General features: G+C 42.0%; 1 protein-coding gene across 1 annotated transcript in view; it reads right to left on the reverse strand.

Moving 5' to 3' along the window:
• Positions 1 to 7,145: 7,145 nt before the first annotated feature.
• COL17A1 (collagen type XVII alpha 1 chain) overlaps positions 7,146 to 22,359 on the reverse strand; it is a 62,006-nt gene continuing 46,792 nt past the window's right edge. Inside the window, exons 35-56 of the mRNA XM_044296264.1 lie at positions 21,768 to 21,845; positions 21,127 to 21,162; positions 20,966 to 21,025; positions 20,538 to 20,600; positions 20,024 to 20,119; positions 19,695 to 19,754; positions 19,552 to 19,608; positions 19,395 to 19,421; positions 19,245 to 19,298; positions 19,091 to 19,159; positions 17,841 to 17,888; positions 17,465 to 17,608; positions 17,269 to 17,379; positions 17,010 to 17,093; positions 16,077 to 16,166; positions 13,701 to 13,856; positions 12,728 to 12,871; positions 12,253 to 12,558; positions 11,404 to 11,556; positions 11,241 to 11,312; positions 10,468 to 10,530; positions 7,146 to 9,983 (exon numbers count right to left, since the gene is read on the reverse strand). Of these exons, the coding sequence (XP_044152199.1) occupies positions 9,934 to 9,983; positions 10,468 to 10,530; positions 11,241 to 11,312; positions 11,404 to 11,556; positions 12,253 to 12,558; positions 12,728 to 12,871; positions 13,701 to 13,856; positions 16,077 to 16,166; positions 17,010 to 17,093; positions 17,269 to 17,379; positions 17,465 to 17,608; positions 17,841 to 17,888; positions 19,091 to 19,159; positions 19,245 to 19,298; positions 19,395 to 19,421; positions 19,552 to 19,608; positions 19,695 to 19,754; positions 20,024 to 20,119; positions 20,538 to 20,600; positions 20,966 to 21,025; positions 21,127 to 21,162; positions 21,768 to 21,845 (2,021 nt within the window). The 3' untranslated portion in view covers positions 7,146 to 9,933. The remainder of the gene's footprint in view (positions 9,984 to 10,467; positions 10,531 to 11,240; positions 11,313 to 11,403; positions 11,557 to 12,252; positions 12,559 to 12,727; positions 12,872 to 13,700; positions 13,857 to 16,076; positions 16,167 to 17,009; positions 17,094 to 17,268; positions 17,380 to 17,464; positions 17,609 to 17,840; positions 17,889 to 19,090; positions 19,160 to 19,244; positions 19,299 to 19,394; positions 19,422 to 19,551; positions 19,609 to 19,694; positions 19,755 to 20,023; positions 20,120 to 20,537; positions 20,601 to 20,965; positions 21,026 to 21,126; positions 21,163 to 21,767; positions 21,846 to 22,359) is intronic.

Genomic DNA, 22,359 nt, shown 5'->3' on the forward strand with positions numbered 1-22,359 from the left:
CACTTGATGTAGCAGCCCTCTATTCCAATATCCCACATGCAGCAGGTATCAAAACCACGAGCCACTATCTGGAAACTGATAGTCGCCTTTCCCCCAATCACAAAAAGTTCATTTTGGGCGCCATTCATTTCATTCTTACACACGTGTTTTCATTCGAGGGGAAGCTCTATAGGCAACGGAATGGGACCGCGATAAGGACGCGTTTCGCGAACTTATATATGGGCCACTTTATGAATGAAGCAGGCGGAGCAGGCACGTGACCTCAGTGAGTTACGGCCGCCTGCAGCCCGGCCTGCCTGCTAGCGCTTACTACAGGAGACGGAGTGTGACACGTACCGGTAAGTACGGTACAGATGGAGAGCGCAGTTTAGATATTATGATTAACACTAGGTATAATACAGTACATACTGAGCGGTGGGGCCAGAGTACAGTGCCTGCACTGCCCGCCGCTCTCCCCGCCTACTACAGACCCTCCTTAGGGATCTATGGATGGGATAATAATGGGGGGGTCTGTGGATGGCATTATAATGGTGGGGGGGATCTGTGGATGGCATTATGATGGTGGGGGAATCTGTGGATGGCATTATGATGGAGGGGGATCTGTGGATGGCATTATGATGGGGGGGGGGATCTGTGGATGACACATATAGCAGTGTCATCCGATGGTGGGGGAATCTATGGATGGCATTATGATGGAGGGGGATCTGTGGATGGCATTATGATGGGGGGGGGGGATCTGTGGATGACACATATAGCAGTGTCATCCACAGATCCACTACCCCATAACAGTGCCATCCACAGATCCCCCCCCCACCATCATAATGCCATCCACAGATCCCCCCACCATCATAATGCCATGCCATCCACAGATCCCCCCCACCATCATAATGCCATCCACAGATCCCCCCCCACCATCATAATGCCATCCACAGATCCCCCCCCACCATCATAATGCCATCCACAACTCCCCCCCTAAAACAGTGCCATTCACAGATCCCCCACATAACAGTGCCATCCACAAATCCCCCACCCCATAACAGTGCATCATCCACAGATCCCCCATAATAGTGTCATGCACAGACCACCATTAGTTCAAACCCACCAAAAGCACACCTTTTGCTTAAAAATATATTTTGTCTTATTTTCCTCCTCAAAAACCTAGGTGCATCTTATGGGCCGGTGCGTCTTATAGGACGAAAAAAACGGTACTCAAAAGTGATCCATATCTCAAAGACATCATATTATCCAAACCACAGATCACTTTTAGGAGGGCAAGAACGTTAAAGAACATACTTGCACCGAGTAAATTGAAAAAGAAGAATGTTGCTACACTACGTGCAGAATTATTAGGCAAATGAGTATTTTGACCACATCATCTTCTTTATGCATGTTGTCTTACTCCAAGCTGTATAGGCTCGAAAGCCTACTACCAATTAAGCATATTAGGTGATGTGCATCTCTGTAATGAGAAGGGGTGTGGTCTAATGACATCAACACCCTATATCAGGTGTGCATAATTATTAGGCAACTTCCTTTCCTTTGGCAAAATGGGTCAAAAGAAGGACTTGACAGGCTCAGAAAAGTCAAAAATAGTGAGATATCTTGCAGAGGGATGCAGCACTCTTAAAATTGCAAAGCTTCTGAAGCGTGATCATCGAACAATCAAGCGTTTCATTCAAAATAGTCAACAGGGTCGCAAGAAGCGTGTGGAAAAACCAAGGCGCAAAATAACTGCCCATGAACTGAGAAAAGTCAAGCGTGCAGCTGCCAAGATGCCACTTGCCACCAGTTTGGCCATATTTCAGAGCTGCAACATCACTGGAGTGCCCAAAAGCACAAGGTGTGCAATACTCAGAGACATGGCCAAGGTAAGAAAGGCTGAAAGACGACCACCACTGAACAAGACACACAAGCTGAAACGTCAAGACTGGGCCAAGAAATATCTCAAGACTGATTTTTCTAAGGTTTTATGGACTGATGAAATGAGAGTGAGTCTTGATGGGCCAGATGGCTGGATTGGTAAAGGGCAGAGAGCTCCAGTCCGACTCAGACGCCAGCAAGGTGGAGGTGGAGTACTGGTTTGGGCTGGTATCATCAAAGATGAGCTTGTGGGGCCTTTTTGGGTTGAGGATGGAGTCAAGCTCAACTCCCAGTCCTACTGCCAGTTTCTGGAAGACACCTCATTCAAGCAGTGGTACAGGAAGAAGTCTGCCAGGTAAGAAAAACATGATTTTCATGCAGGACAATGCTCCATCACACGCGTCCAAGTACTCCACAACGTGGCTGGCAAGAAAGGGTATAAAAGAAGAAAATCTAATGACATGGCCTCCTTGTTCACCTGATCTGAACCCCATTGAGAACCTGTGGTCCATCATCAAATGTGAGTTTTACAAGGAGGGAAAACAGTACACCTCTCTGAACAGTGTCTGGGAGGCTGTGGTTGCTGCTGCACGCAATGTTGATGGTGAACAGATCAAAACACTGACAGAATCCATGGATGGCAGGCTTTTGAGTGTCCTTGCAAAGAAAGGTGGCTATATTGGTCACTGATTTGTTTTTGTTTTGTTTTTGAATGTCAGAAATGTATATTTGTGAATGTTGAGATGTTATATTGGTTTCACTGGTAAAAATAAATAATTGAAATGGGTATATATTTGTTTTTTGTTAAGTTGCCTAATAATTATGTACAGTAATAGTCACCTGCACACACAGATATCCCCCTAAAATAGCTAAAACTAAAAACAAACTAAAAACTACTTCCAAAAATATTCAGCTTTGATATTAATGAGTTTTTTGGGTTCATTGAGAACATGGTTGTTGTTCAATAATAAAATTAATCCTCAAAAATACAACTTGCCTAATAATTCTGCACTCCCTGTATAGCTCCAACCAATGCGATGTGTTATCAAAAACACACTGGCAGCTACAAATGCAACCATAAGGTATGTAAATGTTGCAGTAGCATTTCAAACCGTGCGCAGAAGTTTAGGAGCAATGCAACGGGAGAGGAATTTACCATAAAAAGTTTTTTTGAATTGTTGATCATCTTATATTGTGTATCTGATAAAATGCGAATGTGGGTCGCAATATGTGGGTCCCACTATCCTGTCCTTGAGAGAAAGATTGAATAAGCACCTCTGGAACATTATGCGGGGGTACCTCAAGCACAGTGTCTCCCGACGTTTTCTTTCCACCCACAATAAGGACCCGTCTAAACTGACAATCATACCAATTGAATGCATCGCAGAAACCGCTTCGGACAGATTCAGAACGTTACAAAAAAGGCAAAATGTTCTGGATCTTCAAGTTACAAACCCTGGAACCATATGGACTAAATGAAAGTCTAGAAATCAAGTTTTTCTGATTCCTTCTAAAGATATTTCCGATCTCATTTTTCCCCTTATTCCCTCCTCCATTTCCCCCCCTACCAAATCCCCATCACTTATTCCCATCACTTACATGACGCATTTGTCCCCACCACTTATTTCTACTAGCCACAGTACACTCGACACTATGTCTATCTCCCATATCAACAATCACATCCAGAAATATACCACACATCTAATTCCATTATCCCCCCCCCCCCTCCTTCCTTCTCCACCTTTTGATACCCATAGATGAGCAAATGGGGAACGCCACCCCCGTTTTTCTACTTATTCGCCACTTATTCCACCAACGCTCATCTTACTAGGCATTCATCTTCTTCAGTTCATCCCCCAATTATCCTCTTCTCCTCTATAGCAACATTCATCATCACCTCCATTTCATTTTATCATATATTTATTAAACAGTGTGTTGGATGTGCAATCATTACCCCGGTAGACATTTTTATGTCACGTCATCAGTATAGACATTTTAGGTAATGTTATCAGCATCCCCCCAAGCCACCCACCTTCATCTGTTGTATATCAGCGGCCCCTATTCTCTAAGCACTCGGCACTTAGCGAATCATAATATCCTGCTTTTCCCCTGCTGCTTCAGCCCAAGCCCCGGACGCTCCTCCAATTGAGCGCGGCCATTCCCCTTCACCACTCCTCATCTATTGCAGCAAGGAGCGCGCGCTGTGTATGTGAGCGTTCTCCACGTGCTGCCGAAACATCAGCCGTGCCATCTGCTCTGCTGACTAGTTCCAGGTAATCTAGATCCTCCTTTTTATTACTACAGATTATTTATGAGTTACACTATGACTCTCCCCATTACTGTTATTCCCATTTGTAACCAATGAACTAATCAATAGTCCTATTCCTGTTTTTATCTTTACTCTTATGGGACCATCATGAGTTTATGTCTCCCTGGGACACACATATATAATATATATGTGTGTGTGTTTTTTATTATATACAGTACAATACAGTACAGACCAAAAGTTTGGACACACCTTCTGATTCAAAGAGTTTTCTTTATTTTCATGACTATGAAAATTGTAGATTCACACTGAAGGCATCAAAACTATGAATTAACACATGTGGAATTATATACATAACAAAAAAGTGTGAAACAACTGAAAATATGTCATATTCTAGGTTCTTCAAAGTAGCCACCTTTTGCTTTGATTACTGCTTTGTACACTCTTGGCATTCTCTTGATGAGCTTCAAGAGGTAGTCACCTGAAATGGTCTTCCAACAGTCTTGAGGGAGTTCCCAGAGATGCTTAGCACTTGTTGGCCCTTTTTCCTTCACTCTGCGGTCCAGCTCACCCCAAACCATCTCGATTGGGTTCAGGTCCGGTGACTGTGGAGGCCAGGTCATCTGGCGCAGCACATCATCACTCTCCTTCATGGTCAAATAGCCCTTACACAGCCTGGAGGTGTGTTTGGGTTCATTGTCCTGTTGAAAAATAAATGATGGTCCAACTAAACGCAAACCGGATGGAATAGCATGCCGCTGCAAGATGCTGTGGTAGCCATGCTGGTTCAGTATGCCTTCAATTTTGAATAAATCCCCAACAGTGTCCCCAGCAAAGCACCCCCACACCATCACACCTCCTCCTCCATGCTTCACAGGTGGGAACCAGGCATGTAGAGTCCATCCGTTCACCTTTTCTGCATCGCACAAAGACACGGTGGTTGGAACCAAAGATCTCAAATTTGGACTCATCATACCAAAGCACAGATTTCCACTGGTCTAATGTCCATTCCTTGTGTTCTTTAGCCCAAACAAGTCTCTTCTGCTTGTTGCCTGTCCTAAGCAGTGGTTTCCTAGCAGATATTCTACCATGAAGACCTGATTCACACAGTCTCCTCTTAACAGTTGTTCTAGAGATGTGTCTGCTGCTAGAACTCTGTGTGGCATTGACCTGGTCTCTAATCTGAGCTGCTGTTAACCTGCGATTTCTGCGGCTGGTGACTCCGATGAACTTATCCTCCGCAGCAGAGGTGACTCTTGGTCTTCCTTTCCTGGGGCGGTCCGCATGTGAGCCAGTTTCTTTGTAGCGCTTGATGGTTTTTGTGACTGCACTTGGGGACACTTTCAAAGTTTTCCCAATTTTTCGGACTGACTGACCTTCATTTCTTAAAGTAATGATGGCCACTCGTTTTTCTTTACTTAGCTGCTTTTTTCTTGCCATAATACAAATTCTAACAGTCTATTCAGTAGGACTATCAACTGTGTATCCACCTGACTTCTCCACAACGCAACTGATGGCCCCAACCCCATTTATAAGGCAAGAAATCCCACTTATTAAACCTGACAGGGCACACCTGTGAAGTGAAAACCATTTCAGGTGACTACCTCTTGTAGTTCATCAAGAGAATGCCAAGAGTGTGCAAAGCAGTAATCAAAGCAAAAGGTGGCTACTTTGAAGAACCTAGAATATCACATATTTTCAGTTGTTTCACACTTTTTTGTTATGTATATAATTCCACATATGTTAATTCATAGTTTTGATGCCTTCAGTGTGAATCTACAATTTTCATAGTCATGAAAATAAAGAAAACTCTTTGAATGAGAAGGTGTGTCCAAACTTTTGGTGGGATATCGCATAAGACTTGTTTAGACCAACCAGTTTCTTGGAATTAATGAGTGTTTTTTCCCCCATCAAATTAGCTTTTATGAGGGATGATATAAAACCCCTGGGACATATGTGTATTTTCATATATATATTTTTAAACTCTATATATTATATATTACATAAGATTTATTTTTATTAACTAATCTTTTGGAACCAATGAGTTTTTATCTCTATCAAATAAGCTCTTATGAATGAAGACATAAAACTCCCTCCTCCCCCCCTTCCCCATTTTTACATCATTGGATTTTTTCTAACCCGAGACGTATTTATATGTGTATATTTATTTGTATATAGGATACATCCTTTTATTACCGTACCTCCTTTTATTACTTTTACTCATACCTTCAAATCTATAGTGTCGTATTTTATATATGCACTGTATTATCATTGATATTTTTTAGACTTGACAAAGGGGTCAGTAGTACCCCGAAACGCGTTGTCTACAAACAAACTGAAAATTGCGAAACAACCGGTTGTGAAAGTGCGCCTCCTGCTGTCCATATGTTCGACTGAAAGGGTCCAGTGTCCCTTCATTTCTACTGTCTTACCCGAGTGGTGGGGTGGCTCCCGCCAAGGTGATCGGACAAATCCAGGCTGCACCAACTGTGAACCATCTCCACTTGGCCCTCGTTGTGGTTGCGTCCAAACTGGTGCAACCTCAATAGGTGAGCAAACCATTTTAAGTTGTGGATATCCCACTTATCGGACATACTCACCCTATGAGCGCCTTTCTCTATTCTTTGGCCACTATTTGCCATATCCAGGTGTGGAAACTATGTGGCATCATACCCAAGAAGATTGGAGGCTGTAATCTCTGCCAAAGGGGCTTCAACTAAGTTCTGAGTAAAGGGTCTGAATACTTAAATCAGTACAAGGTTTTAGTTTTACCTTTTCAATAAATTAGCTAAGATTTCTAACATTCTGTTTTCACTTTCACATTATGGGGGATTGAGTGCAGATTGATGGGGAAAAGCTTAATTTTTAATTTAAGCACAAGGCCGCAGCATAACAAAATGTGAAAAAAGTGAAAGGGTCTGAAGACTTTCCGATGCACTGTACATGAAATCTCCACTGGCATTTAGGCATTGAAATATTACGACAAAAATATTAGACAAAAATGACAGAATTCAAAACATAATTTAAAAAAAGTATTTATTTAGTTTTACACAAAGTGCACATGTGTCTGCTGTCATTACATACTTCACATAAAGTAAGCATCAGACTGAGGATGAGTACTGCGGTCATTCAGGGGTGCGTTTTCTCACCGGTATCCACTCTTAACTGAGCAATCTCGAAATTAAAGTATTAAATTACAATTTACAAGGTAAGTTTCTGCAAGTTGTGACCGGACACCCATGGCATTGTCTTGGTTTAAAAAAACATGGCTGCTTTTTCCACAATTCTGTCCATGGCTTGTGTCTGGTATTGCAGTTTGCCTCATTGAATTGCATGGGACTGAGCTATTATAAGTATGAGATATAATATGAGATATTAGAATATCACGCAGCCTTTGGATAAGTGGGGACCTTTTTGAAGGAGAGGAGACACGTTTTTTCACCTCTGGACAACCCTTCTAATGCTCTCTGGATTACTCAGCTGGGAGGTAGCATTATATGGCTGCCTGCAGGGCTTGTGTATGAAGACTTCAGACACCTGCTGACACAGCATCCAAAGTCACATCAACCAACCACGTCATGGTTACAGCGGATCGTATGCATGGTGTAGAACCTCAGAAGAAGAAAATGTTCAAAGTCTATATCGGTCATGTAACACTTGCCATCCAAAGGAGTGTGACTAAGGCTGGTTTCAGATGGCTACGGTGTGGTCCACGTGACCGAACCAACAGCAGCTCTGCTAACCCAAACTCACTGCATCATAGTGACCTATATGATTTCCAGTCTGATACCCTGTACTCAAAAGGTGCTGTCCGTACAGGACAGTAGACATGTGTCAGGCTAGAAGTCACATCATAACAGATCACTACGATGCAGTGAGAATGGGTCAGCCAAGGAGTGTGTGGTCCTGAAAGTGTGGCCATTTAATGGACTGCACTGAAACTGGTCTTAATGGACACCTTCACGGCAATTTTTTATGATTGCATTTTACTTATTTTTAGCTAAAAATCATATTTTCAATTGGTCTTCATAAAAAAAATAATTGCTGTTATTGAGATACAGGGATTAAAAACACTCATTATAGCTAATCTCTAAAAAGACTATGGCTTAAATGAGTGTTTATGAAGTCAGGAGAACAGAGATAAGGCTTCACTGAGAAGTGATAATGTTCAAACAGACTGATTTTTAACCCCATGTATCTCAAAAACGGCTGAGCATTTTTAATAAAGACCAATTGAAAAGATATATATTTTAGCCAAAAATGAGTAAAATGCAATCATAAAAAAATTGTCCTGAATGTTTCCATACCCTTTGGTGGAATTACCCTGGGCAAATCAATGGATGTTACTAGACAAACCACGTGTCCCGATCTTTCATATGAAGAACCAGGCAATAACTCAAACTATATGTGTCATCATCTATTCGAATAACATGATACAGTATTAGTATTTAAAGCGCAGCGCAGGAAAATGAGGGCTACCTCGCGGTCCTATTTCTGTAAACATGGCGTCATTTCTTCTATATTAACCAGTCAGACAAAATGATCTACACCATTTTATTTCATTACTTGGAATGGAACGCGACATATAGGCAGTAATGTAAGAGTACGTTGAGCCTCTTGTATAAAACCAAACAAAACTGGACATGCCGTCTATAGCAACCAATCTTCATCCATGTTTTAGGGCAAAATAATGGATAAAAGCTGCACTCTTTTTAGGGTCTATACAAAAATGTTATCCTCTGAGATTGGCTGGAAATTTTGGTTTGGTGCATAAGGCCCAGGACTGAGTGTGCTTCCTGTATATCACTTGCATTGGCAACCAATCAGATTGCTGCTCTTAAGTGCTACCCTGCATTGGATAAATCAAGCTGCAATCTAATTGGCTACTGTGGGCCACCACTTTTTTCACCTGCACTGACGAAGGTCATATTATATTCTTTAAAGGTTGCAAATATATGGTTAGCCATGAATTTGGAGGATAGAAATCTCCTTGTTTCATAAAGAACATAAATTCTCTCAATGTAACAGCAGTTGCTTAACAATCATCCCTATAGCATCAATAAATACAAAACGGTTAGCCTGCGCGCACCGCCACATTCTTTCCTAAAGTACTTGATAGAAAAAACAGGAAATAAAAAAAATATCATAAAATGTCTTAAAAAGGTCTAATAAAAAAAACAATGATGACTAATGTATAGAAGGCGAGAGATAAATAAAATGCTAGATATGAGTCGATTGATCGCGTGATGGGCCAGAGTCATTAATTATACACAAATTTGGTCCAATTTCTCCACTCAGTAAAATTTTAGTTACAGGAAATCCAAAGATCTTAGAGTTTTGGATTTCCAGTCTTGATCTGTGAAGGTGTCATAAACTTTCTCTGTGGCCTCCAAAAATCCTAATGCAAAGACAGATACTTTTGCTATTACACTGGTCCCTGTAGTTTTGCCCCTCCCCCCTCCCCACTCTATTCGTACGTGTAATATTATTTACAGCATGTCATCGGTTACAAAAATAATTTCATGCCCAGTAGATGTTTTTATGGCATAGGCAATTGAAAGATCATTTCAACAGGTGACACCAATAAGACCTTTTCCTCCGGATTCACGAGAGACTTCTGATTAATGGAAGCTGTGATGTGGGAAATTACTGAGACAAGTTACTTGATAGAGAGGTGCCCAATTCTGGTAGTATTTTTGGAAATCCAGTGCAGGAGAGAAGGGATGATGGTCAATTAGCTTCGGCAAATAGTTCTCAATGTATCGAGCAACATGGGCTGATGAGTCAACGGCAATAAGATGATCTTATCAGACACCCAGGCTTCTTCTTTTCCGTTTTCCAAGAATAAATTGTTCTCCTATAAAAAAATTAATGAAGTGTGGGTTTAGTCATTTGAATTGAACGGTCATATAGTTAGAGCACCTCCTACAAATATTTCAGGGTACCTGCCATGGCTACAGAAACCTCAAGCCCACCAGGCCCACCATGAAATAAATCTACCAACACATCAGAACAACTACAGTATGGTGGTTTGGTAGGCCAATACTGTGGAAAATGAGTAGACAAAATCTTTGCTAAGTCCAGAGATACCACCATCAGACTTGTCCAACTTGGTCCTTCACCCAACTTATACAGTAGGCTATTTTTACTATGCATAAGTGTAAGTAGATACTTATTTCAAGCAACTATGGTGGTCTATCTTTAAAGAAATTCAAAGGGGAAGGAATCTATAGTGTTCCCAAGAAGAAATAAGACCGATAAGAGTGGATGCCATGCAGTATATATAGTATGTAGTAAACACCATTATCTTTTTGAAGTATCATAAAAATAGGATATTGCACCTTTCTCTCCTTTTGGACCCCTGGGTCCTTGTGGTCCAACATAGCCCGGCGCTCCTCTGTCACCTGTAGAAACAGAATAAATATTTACTATGTATAATCCCATATAAACTTTGCTTGGCATCATGGCTTTCATTTATAATGATAGCCATGATGCTGTGCCTGATTTATTGTACCATGAATCTAAATGGCGACCAATGACCTATAATGGGATTTGTTGCTTTTCCGATGAGGTTCCCATTGTTTGGAAAGCAAGAATCCTGCAAGCTGTGCGTTTCTTGCCATCAAACATGCCGGAACCCCTAGCAGAAAGCCTGATAGAGGCAACATGAAAAAGTCCTAAGAGTAAATATATAAAACTTTTTACATTTATTAAATATAGAGGACATAGAAGAGGTAAACTGCTCTGCTGTTCTTGATATAGGGATTGTAGGGACAGCACAGTGGCTCAGTGGTTAGCCTTGCAGCCTTGCAGCGCTAGGGTCCTAGGTTAGAATCTGACCAAGGACAACATCTGCATGGAGTTTGTATGTTCCCCCCGTGTTTACGTGGTTTTTCTCAAGGTACTCCGGTTTCCTCCCTAACTCGAAAGATATACTGATAGGAAACTTAGATTGTGAGCATCATGCAGATGTTGTCCCTGATATAATTTGAACCCAGGACCCCAGCACTGCAAGGCACCAGTGTGAGCCACTGTGCTGTCATAGTAATACAGTGAACTAAATAAAATAAAAAATCACCTTTGAAGACAGATTTCTTTATAATATGTGACTCACCTTTGACACCAGGGAATCCTCTATCTCCCTTCTGCCCTGGTAAACCAGGTGCTCCAGCAATGGTCCCGTGAACTGTCAAATAAAATAGGTGTTTTTTAGTTGTGTTGGTTGATATTTATGGAACTAAATAATATAAAGTACCTTTATGAAATGCCTTCCTTACCTCTGAAAACTTCCATGAGATCAGTGGTGATGTTTGCATGGGTTGCATATACTTGACAGATTCCGGGTGGTCCTGGTGGTCCTGGAGGCCCTTGAGGACCAGTTATAACAGATCTCTGAAATCCATATGCAGTATCTTCAAGGAGACGTTGGTCTAAAACATAGCAGCGACAAAAAAATATTACAAGATTGCTCCGAAAACATGAACATATGAACAGTTTATACTGATAAAGAAGATGTAAGATGATGAAATTAGACAATCTTATTAGCTATACTCTTACTTATCTTATCTTTAGTTGGATCGGTTCATCCGAATACACCTGTCATGGAAGTGGCTTTTATGAGTAACCTATAAGGCTCCTACTAGTATTTACTTAAAGGGTGTTGTCCAGGATTTCACTATTGGTGGCCTATCCTGCTGACATCCTATACATCCCCATCGATCTGCTGTTTCGGGGTCGGAATTCAGCACCACAATTACACAGCTTCATCGACAACGTGGTGGATGGACCTGGTAACTGCAACATTGAAGTGAATGGGAACAATGCTGCAGTAACCAGCTCTTTCCACTACATAAGGGACAGAGCACCAAATTTCATTACTGGAGCTACCTTGAAGCAGCTGATCTGCAGGGGTGCAGGTGTCACAGCCCAGCCAATCAGATATTATTGGCCTATCCTGAGGACAACTGAGGCTGCCAACAGTAATATCTTGGACAAGACCTTTAAGTGGATGGCATATGATTGAAGGGGGTCTCACTTCTGGGACGCCCACAGATCCTTTAAATTAAGGGGCTTCAGCAGTTAAGCTCTATTGATCCTTCACAACTTTTCCCTCATGGCATACTCACTCTGAATATGTTCGGCCACACGAGATACAACTTCATCATAATCTAATGAGAATGACGATGAGGATAATGAAGAGTATGATGATCCTGATGATGATCCTGATGATGATCCTAATGATGATCCTGATGATGATCCTAATGATGATCCTGATGATGATCCTGATGATAATCCTGATGATGATCCTGATGATAATCCTGATGATATGATAGACATCACACCACTGTCCCCTTTAGAACCTCTTAGGCCTTGAGGACCAGGAGGGCCAGGGGGTCCTGGTGGTCCAGAGATGTATCTACGAATATTGTCACCTAGGAAAGAATTCACAGCCTTTAATTGACAAACTATTATATGAATATACTGATAATATACAAGAGATACAGTACGTCCTTGTAGATAAGCATATTCCTAATTTTTCAACACAGATCGTTGTATCGTTGTAGAACAGTTAGTGTTTTAGAGTAATAAATGTATACTTACTTGTCAGGTACTCTATAAGCTCACTCTTTAACTGATCACTCCTCATGTCATCAGCATAAGATGCCAGGCCGCCTCCATAGCCTGCTGGCCCTTGTGGTCCTGGTGGGCCTGGTGGGCCTGGAGGGCCTACCATGAATCCGGTACCTAAAGAAATTAAATATGGTTTGTACACTGAACAAAAATATAAACGCAAAACTTTCAGTTTTGCTCTCATTTTGCATGAGCTGAACTCAAAGATCTGAAACATTTTCTACATACACAAAAGACCCATTACTCTCAAATATTATTCTCAAATCTGTCTAAATCTGTTAGTGAGCACTTCTGCTTTGCCGAGATAATCCATCCCACCTCACAGGTGTGGCATATCAAGGGGCTAATTAGACAACATGAATATTGCACAGGTGGGCCTTAGACTGCCCACAATAAAAGACCACTCTGAAATGTGCAGTTTGATCACACAGCACAATGCCACAGATGTCGCAACGTTTGAGGGAGCTTGCAATTGGCATACGGACTACAGGAATGTCTACCAGAGCTGTTGCCCATGCAATGAATGTTCATTTCTCTACCATAAGCCGTCTTCAAAGGCATTTCAGAGAATTTGGCAGTACCTCCAAACGGCCTTACAACTGCAGACCACGTGTAACCACACCAGCCCAGGACCTCCACATCCAGCATGTTCACCTCCATGATCGTCTGAGACCAGCCACCTGGACAGCTGCAGCAACAATCGGTTTGCACAACCAAAGTATTTCTGCACAAACTGTCGGAAACCGTCTCAAGGAAGCTCATCTGCATGCTCATCGTCCTCATCGGGGTCTGGACCTGACTGCAGTTCGTCATTGTAACCGACTTGAGTGGGCAAATGCTCACATTCGATGGCATCTGGCACGTTGGAGAGTCCCGTTTTTCACAAGGTATGGAGGGTTTACAGCTTTTATTTAGTAACTATATGGCTTTGTGCTCAACTTACTTTGCAGGTAGGTGGCAATGTCTTCACTACCGAAGCTTGTCAGACTACTGCTTGAAGGTCCGGGAGGTCCCATGGGTCCTGGGGAACCAGGGTGGCCTGGACGTCCGGGTTGGCCTGGTGGTCCAGGTGGGCCAACAACTCCTCTGAATTCAGATGCTGATTAAAACAGAACATGAATACAAATAAGAATAATAAATCTCAAACATTCACTATTTCACTAACTTAACAATTCTAGAGCATCTTTTTTCTTAGAACTCTGCATTGTGTCCTTCTTCTACTACTCCAGGAAATGTATAAATGAATTGACAATTAAGTGTTACCATTCCCCTGGGTGTATATATCAGAACCTGGCACTGTCAGGACTGATTGGACAGTGCCAAAGTGCATAGGAGCACGTCCATGAGGAATGGTAAGACCTATTTGTTAACTTACACATATTTTCTGGAGGAATTAGACAGGAAAAACACAATCCAGATGTCTGGTCTTCTTTAGTTACCTCATTCTGATTTCTACTGGCCTTATCAACACCTAATTCAAGTTAGTTACTAGCGCTTGTATTGATGTACTAATCAGCTAGTTCACTCATTTGCTCATTCAGACGTCAGTGTTTTGGTCAGTGATTTCCATCAGTGATTGTGAGCCAAAAACCAGGATTAGAGCCTCCACAGACATAAGGTGTAAGGGAAAGATCAGCCCTTGTTCTGTGTTAAGAGCCACACCTGGTTTGGGCTCAAAATAACTGAGCCTCATGCACATGACCGTGCCGTTTTTTGCGGTCCGCAAACCGCGGATCTGCAATTTGCGGAACGGGCAGCCCATTGTAGAAATGCCTATTCTTAGGACATGTTATATTTTTTTGGCGTGGCCACGGAACGGTGCAACGGATGCGGACAGCACACGGAGTGCTGTCCGCATCTTTTGCGGCCCCATTGAAGTGAATGGGTCCGCATCCGAGCCGCCAAAACTGCGGCTCGGATGCGGAGCCAAACTATGGTCGTGTGAGGTCTTACTCACATGATCAGTATTCTACTTCATGCAAACTCACTCAACAGCCTAATGTTTAATATATATATATTTTTAGCAGAAGGACCTGGCTTTGCACGGGTATATTTCATCTATTTCATTTAATGTTTGTGTGTGTTGTTAAAAGATATTGACAGTATCCACTATAACAGTGACATCTACAGTACCCCGCCCCCTTAACAGTGACATCCACAGCCCCCCACCCCTTATCACTGACCCCCCCCCACAGTGCCCCATCTCCTTAAAGAGGACCTTTCACTGATTATGACACTGTGAACTAAGAATACAGACATGGAGAGCCGCTCCCTTCTCCTGCTATGCCCTCTGGTATCTCCGGTCACAAAGTTATGGTAGGCGGAGTCTGCCCTTGTTCTTCTGTAGCGCTGGCCAATCGCATTGCAGTGCTCGCAGCCTGGGAGAAAATAACCTCCCAGGCTGTGAGCTCTGCGCTGCGATTGGCCAGCACTACAGCAGAACAAGGGCAGACTCCGCCTACCATAACTTAGTGACTGAAATCTCCGCCTACTATAACTTAGTGGCCGGAGATACCGGAGGGCATAGCGGGAGAACGGAGCGGCGCCCGGGGATAATAGTGAGTCCAGTGAGATCCCCGGGCGCCGCTCTCCATGTCTGTATTCTTAGTTCACAGTGTCATGATCGGTGAAAGGTCCTCCACAGCAGCCCACCATCTTAACTTAAACGTGACCAAACACTTAAACGTGACCAAACACTGACCATAGGTTACAGTCCCTTTAACTGACCTCCACCATTCCCGTCCCCCTTAACAGAGACCTCCACAGCAACTGCCCCTTTAACAGTGACTTCCACAGTACCCCGCTCCCTTAACTGTGACCTCACCGTACCCTGCTGCCTTAACAGTGACCTCACAAGACCCCGCTGCCCCTTTAATAGTGGCCTCCACAGTCCCCTCCTCCCTTAACAGTGACCTTCACAGAGCCCGCCCCTTTAACAGTGACCTCCACAGTGGCCTGCCCCCTTAACAGTAACATCCACAGCGCCTTCCCCTTTAACAGTGACCTCTACAGTGCCTCCCCTTTAATTAGTAACCTCCACAGTAACCTGTCCCGTTAACAGTGATTTTCACAATAACCCGCCCCGTTAACAATGACCTCCACAGGGCTCCGTGTGTATGGCAGCTGGGATATCAGGAGAAAGACCTGCAGGCTTTTATTGGCTTTCCGGACACCTGATGTACCTGTGTTCCAAATTTCGCGATTGTAAATGCGACAGTGCGGATTCCTTTAGTGGACATACACACACACATACACTCAGCTTTATATATTAGATATTTATATATATTCCATTGTACACATCATAAAAAATCTCTCTTACTTTGAAGTAAAGCTGCTATGTCACCATATGCAGATCCTGGTAGTCCTGGTGGACCAGGGGGTCCTGGAAGGCCGATTGTCAGCCCAGAGTCTAAAAAACATAAATTACTTTACTATTTTGCTTAGTTTTTTTGTATATATATAGTTTTATTAAAGAAATTCTATAAAACTATTTTTATTTATAGTGGCCATTAAAAATGAAGGTGTAACCACCTCACTATATCTACTACTGCCATTTTTGCCATTACCACCAATCCCCTCTTCTCCTTGCTCTATGTTCCGCTACCTACTGTTTCTTATTACTAATTAGCTCCTGCTGTATATGCAGTGCCCTCTCGCTCCTTGCCTGAGCAATTAAGGTTCCTGGTGTGCTAGCTCCTTGCAAAGGTGTTGTTTTCTGTTGTCTGCCTGTGTACCGACCTTGCCTGTTTACTGTTCTGTCCCACTGCTGCCTCACCTGACCTCAGACCTGTTTCACAGATTCATGCGAACTCTGCCTGCCTTGACCTAGGCCTGTTACTGACTACGTGTTTTGCCTGTTCCTTTGGTGCCTCGCACTGGTGTCTCTGATCCCCATGGGTTAGCTGTCAACTTCACCGGGACTAATTCAGGAGGTAGTGGTTTGGTGACTCCCTTCAGCGAAGACAAGATCCCTGTATAGGGGGTCAATACCACGGAGCTGCCAGGATAACACCCATAGGTTTAGCCCAAAGTCAAACCGGTTGGTTGACACAGTGATTCCACAACCACTGCTGTAACAGAAGGTCCACCTTTTTTTCTCCAGAAACTCTCGTCAGTCTATAGGCTATGTTTGGTATTGTCACTCATCCCAATTCAAGAGGGTAGCTATTTCTGGTAACAATAGACCCATTTACTAATCCTGGATGACCCCCTTTTATAAATAATAAGAAATTAATGAAAATAAAATACTAACTCTGCAACATGGATAAGATTTCTTCATATGTAACGGCAGGACCTGAGATTGTTCCTATGCCATCGGATCTCGTAAATCCTGAACCTAGTGATAAAATAATTGACATATTAATCAATTAATGTTTTCATCAGAGCCACTTGTATCCTGCTCCACTGTTCATAGTATATAGTAGGGTTCATATATATTCATTCACTGTCCAAACAGACCCAGTTACAAAAAATACACATTTTTTTATTTCCATGTTCAACCATTATTTTACCTCTTATGTAGCTCATAACCCGGCTGGCCAATTCTGCATAGTCCAGTTCTTGTCCACCTGGTGGCCCTGGTGGTCCCTGAGGTCCAATCAAGTAATTTCTGACATTTTCACCTGTATATACAAATATATAACATTTAATCTCATATCTTTAGTTAAGATGAGATCTTACCTATGTGTTTTATGCAGGGTTCCTTACTTTGAAGATATTGTCCAATATATTGTTGAATTTCTGCTGCACCACCACCATCACTGGAAGGCCCAGGGAGGCCGGGAGGTCCAGGAGGACCAGGTGGGCCAGGTAGACCAGGTGACCCTTGGCCAGGTCTTGCACCAGTTGAGCCTAAAATTGATAAAACCTGTTATTTAATTATACAATTCTTTATAGAAGTATGTATGGCAGAATGCTTCCTGTAGTGTAAGATACTATGAGATACTAAGAAAAATGGAGTTAGAGAATTGAGAATAACTCTAGATTTTCTTAATGTGTGGGATGCTCTGCCATGAGATGCTTCTTGAGGTAATCTTGTAGACCATAGTAACTGATAAGAGATAAATATCTGGTTAGTTCTCACCTCTAGAACTTCCTGGTATACCGGGAGCACCTGGGACTCCAGCTTCACCTACAAATAGTGAATAATTACATTATTAATATGAATGTGAATAGAATGAGATACATCCATGGGCACAGTAGGCCAATGCGGGATTTTGATTTATGTTGTTCTACTGCAGATAGGTCCTTGCTGCTATCACTGAAGCACTAATTTCATCATGACCGCAAACTTACTTGAACCCACTCTAAATAGAAGCAGGGACATGCGGCGACCACTTTAAAGGGGTTGTCCTACAAAAAATATTCTGCACCTGGATTGAATACTTTTGTAATTGCATGTAATTAAAAAATTAGCATAGCCACTGAGATATTCAATAAAATGTATCTGTATAGCGCCACCTGCTGTTTGTTCTTTTCCTTATTTTTCTGTCCACCTTTCTGAGGTGGACGCACATGCTCAGTTTTATCCTTCACTTGCTCAGTTTCTTCCTTCATCTGCCTCCTGAGCTGTGATAGGGAGAGAGCTGCATATATTAGGACATGCCCCTAATATAAATCTAGCAGGGCCAATCCATGTGAGGTACAGGGCTGGTTCTAGCTTTGTTAGAAATAGATCATCATGGACTATATGATTTCTGATTTTCATTTTTACATCAATCATGGGATAACCCCTTTAAAGAGTCACAGTGGTTGTTTTGTTTTTGGATGATTTGCAACTAGCATTGTTATGTGAAAATTGTGCGTGTCACCATTTTTGGGGTACGTCTGCTATCACTGATTTAAGAGCATTAGGTTGAGCAGGTATTTGGGGATGTAGACTATACTATATTCAGGGGTGGGACATGCTGTGCCTTACTGTAGTCATTTCTTAAAAGTGGGCAAATATGATTTAACATATGGTATATAAGCAGGGGGTGCATTTACATGCTATTCTCCGAAACCTGGGAATAAAGTGTTATGGGATAGATTATACTGGTATTCAATAAATATGCAATGTAATAACAATGATAATGTCTGGATGAAATTATTAAACATGTGATATGGATAGGCTCCATATTGCTGTAGATTATACTGGTGACTGAGAGTTGTGGGCATGGCTGGTATCGCACCTCAAGTGAATGGGGTTGAGATGTAAGAACAAAAACATCTTTGGGACAAAAAAGCAGACCCCTTTTTACCTAATCTTTGATTATTTCTCTAATGGAAAATGTAAAAGGGAAATATGTGCTACTGGAGCAAATGTTATCATGACATGCATTTCAAGCATTATACCTGGTGGTCCTGGTAACCCTGGTGATCCTGGATTTCCTGGAGGTCCAGCTAGTCCAACAGTTGAAGCTCCTGCAATGTCATTCATACGATGATCAGTACATGTCTATAGGTCTCACAATGATGTTATATAAAAGATAACTGTGATTAAACTGACCATCACGGCCTGGCGATCCTGGAATTCCTGGTTGACCTGGATCACCTGGTTGTCCTGCATAATAATGAAGAAGATTTTAAACAATCCTGTTCCCACACTAATAATACATGTATAATTAAAATACTATAAAAACGTAAACATCTCCTTTACCTGGTTGACCTGGAAAACCTCTTTGACCTGGGATAGAAAACATAGGGATGGTTAAAATGCATACAGTCCAGAACTTAATCTAGAACATTGATGCATAAGGTTAATTTTATGTCCTTTCTAACCATCCATCACATTATTATTATTTAATGATTCTTACCTGGGTCTCCTTTCGGTCCTGGTGGACCAGGTAGTCCATAAAGACCAGCACCTGTTTCTGTAAAAGAAAAATGACAATCATTTTGACTATCAACAATTCTTTGAAACATCTCCAAACAGTTTATAAAAGGAATCTCCTCATACCTGATGCCGATGAAAATACTGCCTGCCCTGGTGGGCCTGGGGGTCCTTGTCTACCTTCACCTGATGAAGACAGAAGAAAGAAATATGTTTTACATACAATTTCTCAGATAACATTCTTTTTTTTTTTTTGATGAGTCAATTAATGAAGACCTCTACTTTTGGACTTCAACTTAAGTGGAAAGCTTAAGGTTCCTTTATTGTCTTATGCTATCAGATATATTGGGCAGACTAGATGGGCCAAATGGTTCTTATCTGCCGACACATTCTATGTTTCTATGCTTCTCATCAACTGAAAGCAATTAGTTTTAGATTGAAATATAGTATCTTACCTGCTGGACCTACTGCACCTTGAAGACCAGGAGGACCTTGAGGACCAGGAGGACCTTGAGCACCTGCTTGTCCTGGTGGACCTTGAATTGAGGCTCCTAGCATATATAAGAATCTTACAATTATTTCCTGCTTGCAAAAGTGGTTGTCTAAGTGTATTATTGCTTCCCTTATACTCAGCTGTAAATGCTTTCTCTGCTTTGGCTTTTATTATATTTTATTTATATTCTTAACTTTTTTATCTCTCCGGCACCAGACTAAATGATGATCTTAAATTTATTGAGTATGATCTGGTTAATCAAACATATTTGTAAAAATGGACACTGGTGTCCATTATGTGTTTGTATCCTTTGTACATTTATTAATTTCTTGCATGTCTATTAAGTATTTTTTAAAAAAGCATTTAGGTGGAGGATGTACCCTTATTTATACTATTGTTTTATGTCTTTGCTATTTAGGTTTCCCTCAAGTTTATGGCTTGAGTAGAAAGCTTTGACCAGTAAATAAGTGTCTTACCTGGGGGTCCTGGTGGTCCTGGTGGTCCAGGGGGTCCTGACCCTTGCTGTGCTGCATATGCATCTGTGAAGAATAACAATGTTATTTCCCAAGTTTCGAAAATCATTTTATTGTATAAGAAAGAATGTTTCTTACAGGGAACCAGTCAGCAAGTTTATGCTGCCCTTTTGTGATTTAGTGACATCCGCCTGCCTCCTTTTGAACTATGTTTTCCTCTAAAGAGCTGCAGCGTTTTAGAGAGCACAACGTTTTAATACTGGTAAAAATGCTTCTCCTCAGCCTGAAACACTTTACAGTAAATATGATTAGGCACTAGCTAGCCATTAGAGCAGCACAATCTCGCTGGCAGTTTCCATTTAAGATTCTTCTGTGTCTTCATTGGTCCTTAGTGGTAAAGAAGAAGAAGTTGTAAGTGTACATGAACTTACTTTCTGCCCTTGTATATGAAACTGCAGACTCTCCAGGCTCTCCTCTGGCTCCTTTGGCACCTAAAAGTAAGATAAATTATGTTTTAAGGAACCAATTTCTAAAACAAATCTCACATTTTACCAGGACTGATAATCCAGGATTTGAAATAAATGTATTTTACCTGGTGCTCCTGGTAGACCAGATGGACCCACGGGACCTATAAAACACCATGAAAAGTATTATTCCTACAGAATTTAACCCTAAGGGTAACATACGGTGTAGCATCCAGGGTCGTAACTACCATGGGGAAGTGGCTGCTATGTGGTCCGAATTCAGGAAGAGGCTCAAGTGGAGGGCAAATGGAGTGGGGATTATGGTGCTCCTAGTCCTAACACTGGTATTACTTACTGCTGCCTGGACTTTTTCTCCGGACGCCTCCGTTCTAGTTACGCCACTGGTAACATTGCCATTGTTTCCACACATTTTTAAGGTCAGGGGCATGCATAGAGGTTTACCCATACCGTACCATAGAGGTGAACCCATACCATACTAATGCCCCTTTCTGGTGCTGATTAACTACACTACCTCATGATATAGGAGAACTTTGTGATCTTCTTGGGTTAATTCACTACTTTCTTGCTAACTAACATTTTAGGGGCTGTGGATCCTTGCATTCTAAGGAGACTAAGCCAACCCAGCTGAGCCTCTCTCTCCAATAGCCCCATTGTAATCCTATGGTTAGCAGCTATATAGTATGTACGCCCAGCCATCCAGCCTATAAACATCATATGCCAAACTGTGATAGCTGACATGTGAACATACCTGGAACTCCTGGTGAACCTGGTGGTCCCACAGGTCCTGATGGTCCTGGTGGTCCAGGGACATAATAGGAACTACCATCTGAGAAAAAAATATACATACAGAATATTAATACACACAAACAGACTGTCATAAAAAAATCACAACATATCTGATCCCGATATTCAGAAATTACACAACTTAAAAGGATTGTCCCATCAAGACAATCTCTTCTTAAACTGAAGCTGACCCAGTGATCAGCTGATCATCACAGGTCCATTTTCAGAGACCAAGTAATAACAGCTGATGTTGCATCTGATCATACACTTCTCCTACCATGGGTGATGCAAGGAAAACGTAGTATTACATGGCGGCCATTGCAACATGACACATATCAAGAGCAGTGACAGATAAGGAACAAAAAGGCAATGGTATTCTGTACTAGATTTTTATGCAGGTAGGAAGACACAAAAAAATTTTGGAACCCTACTGGCAGGCCTCAGGAAACCTACTGGCAGGCCTCAGGAACCTTACTTGCAGGCCTCAGGAAACCTACTGGCGTGCCTTAGGATCCCTACTGGCATGCCTCAGAAACCCTATTGGCAGGTCTCAGGAA

Source organism: Bufo gargarizans, chromosome 6 (genome assembly GCF_014858855.1).
Source record: "Bufo gargarizans isolate SCDJY-AF-19 chromosome 6, ASM1485885v1, whole genome shotgun sequence".
Taxonomy (NCBI): Eukaryota; Metazoa; Chordata; class Amphibia; order Anura; family Bufonidae; genus Bufo; species Bufo gargarizans.